At 40.7% G+C, this 7,095-nt stretch overlaps 1 protein-coding gene across 1 annotated transcript; it reads left to right on the forward strand.

Annotated features, from left to right (window-relative positions):
- Positions 1-2,285: 2,285 nt before the first annotated feature.
- Positions 2,286-3,021, forward strand: LOC131677757 (E3 ubiquitin-protein ligase CCNB1IP1-like). Its single transcript, XM_058957781.1, has 2 exons — positions 2,286-2,589; positions 2,648-3,021. Exons 1-2 carry the CDS (start codon positions 2,362-2,364, stop codon positions 2,981-2,983), a joined length of 564 nt encoding a protein of 187 aa, XP_058813764.1. The 5' UTR covers positions 2,286-2,361; the 3' UTR covers positions 2,984-3,021.
- Positions 3,022-7,095: the final 4,074 nt, after the last annotated feature.

The following is a 7,095-nucleotide window of genomic DNA, read 5'->3' on the forward strand; positions in this document are numbered from 1 at the left end:
AAAAATTTATTTTTGAGTTATAAGAAAGGTTCAATGACACTGTATGGAAAAATGCATTTAATATTTTACGACTTTTGGCATCAAAAATGAGCTCAGCACCTCAAAATTAGCTTAAATTGTGATTTTCAGCCAAATTAGGTAACATTTGAGGTTTTGTCCGACTTTTGTTTGAAGAGCCGCCACTGTGCGACGTGGGTACCCGGGTACCCACAAAACTACCAATAACTAACGTAATTTCCAACCGATTTTGATGCTTTTGGGTGTTTTGGATTCAGAAACTCATCCGCTTTTGGACTTATTAAAAATGAATAGGGTTACTTCATTCGGTTCCCGGGAATCCGGATTTCCAAAAGCTGGTTCCAGTGCTGGGATACTATTTGTGAACTTCAATGGAATACTAGCAATATGGGTATCAAAATTCTTGGAATCAGTAGGCTGTATCTCGCGGTTTTGGAACCATTTGGTGATTTGACCCCGGAACGGACATTCCGGATCAGGTTCCCGTGGGCCCGTGAGTGGCCATTCCCTTCCAATTCCATTTTTTAAATTGCCATAGGGTCCGTATCCGTAATAATAAATAACAGACTTCCAAGGCAATTTGAAGAGTTTTGATACTCATATTGTTAGGACATTATTAAAATTTACAAATCATACCCTAGTACTGGAACATTACCCCGGAAAATCCGGATTACCAACCACCAGATCCATTCATCCGGTTCAATTTTACAAATCAAAAAGTGGACGAGTTTCTGAATACAAAAAATCCAATTCCAATTCCAAAAAATCTAAAAGTGTCCAAATCGGATAAAGAAAGCCATAGTTACGAGCATTTCAATTTGTGGGTACACGGGTACCCACGTTGGCCTGTTAAAGGTGTTTTTTATTGTTGGACACATAACAGTTAAGTTACTCTGTACCCATATAACGCCTTATTCGAATATAACTGATTTAATATCACTCTTAGTAACCCAGTTTGCCCCGAAAAAGTGGCTATACTCTTAAAATACACAACTTTTTTGGAACATAGTATTGACTTATAATGAGTTCCTCACCATGAGTACACCAATGTTGCGTCTATTATTTTGAGTGGAAAATTATTAGGGGAACCCGGGGCTGTTCGGACCTACCTGATCAAATCGCCCTTTTAGGTGGATAGATGTGAAAGATTTCATCAGTCAAATGCCTTTATTGTTGGTTTGATACCTTACCTATATTTTGGTACCATAAAAGCTCATTTGCACCACTACAATTGGAACCTCCCTACGGAGTAATTCAGACCGTCATTTTTTTATTATAATTGCAATGGAATTATGGTTACCTATGAAATAATTATTGGAGAAACTCTTCAAGAAGCAAAATTAAATAAATTGCATCACAGAAACTTAATCTTGTTAGTCACAGCTGTCGATTGGCGCATTATGCATTTTCTATACTGTGGCGTGTGCAATCGTGTGCATAGCCGCAAGCCGCTGAACGGTGGTTGATGGAATAGAGGGTCCGAACAGCAATTGACGTTTATAACACGAAAAGTAAAAAGTTACTTTGTCAGGGGAGCTCTGGTAGCCTCTAAATACCCGACTTATGCGCCAGACGACGAAGTCGTCTGCCGGGATTACTGATCAGCTTGCCCTGGGTAGCTTGAATTCCTAACCCTACCGCAGAATCCACCTCCAGTTCCTCTCCAACTCCAAAGTTCCCAATACCTATTCCTACCAATCTTTCCGAATATTTCCAAAAACTTCCCAAATTAATAAAATTCAAATTATCTTTCTTGAAAAACAGTCTAGAAACTTTTTATTTAAACCCTTTTATTTTTGAATGCAAATTTCCTCTTTTAATAACTTTTCAGAGTTTATTTTCCTGTTTCTCTCCTATTGCTATCCTACCTTCGTGACGTCATCTAACCCTTTCTAAATTCTCCCGAATCGTGCGGGACCTAAAATCTCGCCCTCTCTTCTTCCCCTACTATATGAACAATTTCGAGTTCCCTACTCTCAACGCGCACTACGAAAGTTCGTATGTATGGTGTTGGTTGGTTGTACTTGCAGGCACTGGAACGGTTACCTGTTTCTGACGTTACCGATTTTAATGTTACCCGCTCGATAAATGTTTACACTTTCATGCCGTTTTTGTTTAACCCGGAACCTGAGTCAGCTTCTATCCTCAATCGCTGTCAGCTCACACATTTTACCAGCAGTTGGGGTTAGACCCCGATTCAGTTTCGCTTCAAGCAAAAACGATATAAGTAGCTAGCATAGTATATGTACATCGTAAATCGAGATCTCAGTGTGCGTTTGATAAACGTCACTAATTTCCATTACGCCTACAACTACAACACTAAGGCGACAAGCAGTTATCGAAATGTCGTCGCAACGTGATCAACTGATTTGCAATGCACGTGACTGCTTCAAGAAGATCGACGATGTCGCCTGGATTACGTGCTGCTCCCATGTGTTTTGTGCGCAGCACGGTAAAGACGCCAAATTGCGCCAAACAGGGTCGGCATCCTGTCCGGCATGTGGCTCCCGTTTCCGCGACGATTTTGGCGTTGTGGAGCGAAATTTGAACAGCTCGCCGCAATATCGTGCGGTAGGTACCAGTAACCTCAAACCAATGTCAGCTAATGTTGAATTCAATCAAATTATAGCTTCTTTTGTGTGGCTACAGTCCGGAGGTCATAATGGAGATTGCAAACAATGCAATCACATTCTGGAACTTTCAGAAGCAACAAGTGTGTCTCAACTTGGAACGAAAGCTGGAATACTATAGGGAATCCGTGTCTCGATTGAAGAAAGAGGTGGCACAGGAAAAAAGCGACGCCGAGAGCAAGACAAACCGTTTGGAGAAACAGCTGGAGCAGGCTCAGACGAGGATTAAAGAGCTAAGCGAAGAGAACGCTATAACCTCCAGGGAAGCACGCGGTGAACATTCTAGGATGGATCATCAGGCAAGGAAGCGGAAGATGGATGATTTTTTGTTATAATAAACATCCGCGGGTAGCATATTTTACTGCGCCAGTGAAGCGATGAAAATGCCTCTGGTCTGTTTGTATTCCTATCAATTCACGCAATCCTAGTTTTATTGCTTTTGAATGGTGGTTGACTTTCCGATTGCCTTGACAGGACACTGAAAATCCCTTCGAATTCGAGGGCAATAAACAACATAAATAAGCCACGCGGAATACGATTTTTTATACTGTCGTGCAACCGAAGCAATACCTATATAGGCACACAAAAACGGCTGTCGAAGTATGTAGGGTAGGTTCGCTATTTTGGCACTCGGTTATTCTTTATCGATTGGTTGTTATTGCTATTTCTGTTTAATGTTTCGTCTATTTTTTCCGCAATGATATGGTGAATTTATCATAGTTCAGACTGAGGTACTGCCTACATTCATAAGTTTCCGCGCCTGGTGCTGGTCTAAGTAATATTACAAATTGGCCGATGTGAAGAAAGCTTGGGAGAAATCGTCGTTGTTTTTCATTCATTCGGGATTTTTGGTTACTTCAAGGCACTTTGCAGAGAAACTGATTCGAGTCCTCGCCAGAGACATGCTTCTAGCACTTGAAACCTGGATCAGTGAAGAGCACTCAACGCAGAAATATATTCGTTCGTTATGCAAAGGTATTGAATTTCTATTTTCGTCAAGAGTGCTGTATCTCATTTGAGTACTGAAGGTTGTACTAGCTCCGCAAATTATGCATTCCATGGCCTTATTCATTGGGTATGGCAGATTGAAATATAGCTTCCATTTGTATGAATTTTCCTTTTGTTTTTCCCGCACCTCGTGATCGAATGAATGAATAAATAGGAACAAGCTCTAGCTGGGCTACTACTTGTGATATAGTTGACCTATATTCCGGATTCTTTCTCAATAGATTCTATTGATGTGTAAACGTTTCATTATCTAAACCCTTAAAGAAAATCACAGTTGTACTTTTTCACATGTATACTGTGACCGTAACATTCACTCAATTGCAATCAGTGATTATGTGTTATCTATCGGCTGTTATGATGCCTATATTGGTCTAGAATTGTCAATAACAAATTTTGAAAGCGAAACCAACGTAGTTTTGCTCTAGACTTCAATGGCCGGATTCTTTATCCTCGCTTAAATTTTATGTCAGGCTTAACAGGCCCACTTACAGGACATTGTCCTGGCATGTATCACCTGAACCATATTGGAAAAAATCAGGATGATGCTTGTGGATGCTGTGACATTAAAAAATCCGCCTAAGAAAACCACCCAAAAACCGCGTTTTATGACACTTTCGGCGTTTTTTCATTGCAAACTGCGCCATTTCGCGAAAATTATTTTTTGTGATTCATTACTAATGTTATAAATCCCATTTATACGATGTTCACACTATAGAGTTAAAACATGTTATAATAATTGGCAACTAGTAAAAAAATCATCAATATAGCGTTAAAACACGTTTTAACTTGTAGTGTGAACGTAGTATTAACAAGATTTTGATTCATCTCTTTTTTGCGTCAAGAAATTTTTTCGAAATATTAAACAATTAAATAAATTGCACTGTTTTCCTACTGTAGCCAGCCCTGGTCGATCCCTAGCAAGCGTGCAGCTTATGCGCCACTTCCCGTAGGAAGACTGCACGCCAAGATTTGTTTGCCCGGATGAGACTCTTCTTAGGGCGAGTCCCTGAAGAAAATTCACCTAAAGAAATTATTCAGGATCGAACCAGACAGGCTTATCAAAAGTCAGCCTCCAAAAGTCGGGTAGACGACCCTATTATCAGTCAGTAGCAATCATCAAGAACCTATTTACCCTCAGAGAATACGCGGTAAGAAACTCCCCATACCTAACTTATCATCACTGGAACTGCAGCCACTCATCAACAGGTGGCGTTAAACGTTGAAAGCGAAGCTTTCACCACTCATCAAATTCCGCCAAGCGGAAGACAGTGAAACGAAACGAAAACTACACCGAACGAAATGACGTAACCATACTAGAACGAGACTAAAACCATAAGGGAGTACTACATGAATCTACAAAACATTCGCTACATTTACACTAAACAACATTTATTTACGGTACAAAACGGAAAGATTCTCATTACTATTGCATGTTTGTTTGTATTGTTCCAATTTTAAATTCTAGGCCTATCTTCTGATTATGTGCGTGTACTCTCTCCCTACTGTACTCATTGACCATACTGTGCTTTTCTCCATCAATCCTCAAACTTTCGGTGACGTCACCTCACGGCTCCAGCGTATCAACGGCAATCGCTTTGCACCCGGGTGGCTAATTAATCAAAGGGTTGTGTGTGGCGTTCTTGAATGGCGAAACTAAATGTAATGGCCGACACACAACCTATTTCATGGACGCGTCCCTAAATTCTAGCCGTCCGTGGACGACTTCTGGAGCGTTTTGCGCTCTGGCGGCTTAAATCACTGTGGCGTCCTCCCTGGACGCCACCCTTCACACTTAATTAGCAAGAACGATACGACTCACCCAATCTGCTGCTGTTGGTTTCTGCTGCTGTCGATCGTTCTGCTGCGATGACGGGCGATGATGGGCGATCACATCGATCGCCGCGCCGGTTTCTGACCAGCGGTTATTTGTTGCTGCTGATGCTTTAATCGGCCGGAAAAGTTGCGATGGTTTTCCGGTGGCTGAAGGAAACGGTTTGTCGATGGACCGTTCTTCCTTCCGGCGGCGTATCGGTGTCGGGTTCAACTTCGTCCTGCGTTTGGACCTGCGCGCGTGTGATTTTGTCCTCTCTCCTTCCTCTCGTTCGTAGAATCTGTGCGAAATGAAAAGTGCCGTGTGGCTATTGCACAACGGGGTCATTAGCACATGTGGGGGTCAATGGCACGAAACTTTGAGCACATTTACCTTTCTGCTATTTCTTCTGCACACACTTTCCTATGCACGCAATATCTACTCAATTGCAACTTGACCTGAGCTATTTGGACGGGAGAGCAAAGAATTAGACAAATTCACAGTACTATCACGTCACATTAATTACTTTGGACAAACTAAAACCGGACAAATCACGCGAGCTTCCAAAACGTTTGGCGGACTGGGACGAAATGGACTAGCAGCGTTAATCCTCAGATTAGGGAAGGTAATTTCGTACGTACTTACAGGAAGCGCGTATTTTCCCGCAAATTTCTTCGGACAAGTTCGGAAATCAACGACCCTACTAGCTGTTTTATTCTGTCAGCTAACCTTTGGCTCTATCTGTCCCTTTCCATCATGCATTCCAAGCGAAGGATCGTCATGGTTTTCGTCTTCAGGAGAATCTCAACAGGCAATTTAATTTCTTCCCCTCGCGGAGAGGAGTATTTGCTAGGGTGTTGCGCAAGAGTCGATCAACGGTAGGTTGTCTAACTCTTGGCGCAAACAAATCAGACCGGTTCTACAAAATTTGAAAAATATTGCTGAATATGACATGACCGCTACACTACACACAATCGTTTGAAATCCCTTGGTATCATTCGAATTCAAGGTAGCAGTACATCGGCTCCTTTATATTTTCTAGTTACAATGGTCGCTTAAATGAATTTTTTCAACCAAAGCACAGTTGTGGTGGGTCGATGTTGCGCAGTAACTAATATAATAGGCACACAAAGTTTCAATTGCAACACATGCGGTGCAAAGTGTTGCAAAACGACGTTTTTACGATCAAAATTCAATAACTCCTGAACCATTGGTTTTGGAGAATGGATTTTTTCGAAGAAGTTTCTAGATAAAAATAGATGCATCTTTTGATATAATGAATTGAGTGATTAATCCCCTAAAAGTGAGATAGAAAATTTATTTCCCCAAATAATTTAGCTAGAAGCTCGCTGTCTTCAGTAAAGTTCTAGAAAATATCGTTGTGAAAAACTTTACTGAAGATACTAAAGCTCTATATAGTAACAGTAGCGAAATATGTAGGTTTGCTTTGGATAGACCCCTTAAAAACAGTTTTTCGAATATAACTTTTTACGATTACTTTTTATTATTAAAAGTGTCTTATACAAAGTTGTTAAAAGCGATAAAATACACATTTTTTTATAACAACATGATTTCAAAAATAATTTTTTGCCTTTATCATATAGAAAGGTTATGCAATCATTCTAAAAA

The sequence above is a fragment of the Topomyia yanbarensis genome, chromosome 1, assembly GCF_030247195.1.
Source record: "Topomyia yanbarensis strain Yona2022 chromosome 1, ASM3024719v1, whole genome shotgun sequence".
Classification (NCBI taxonomy): Eukaryota; Metazoa; Arthropoda; class Insecta; order Diptera; family Culicidae; genus Topomyia; species Topomyia yanbarensis.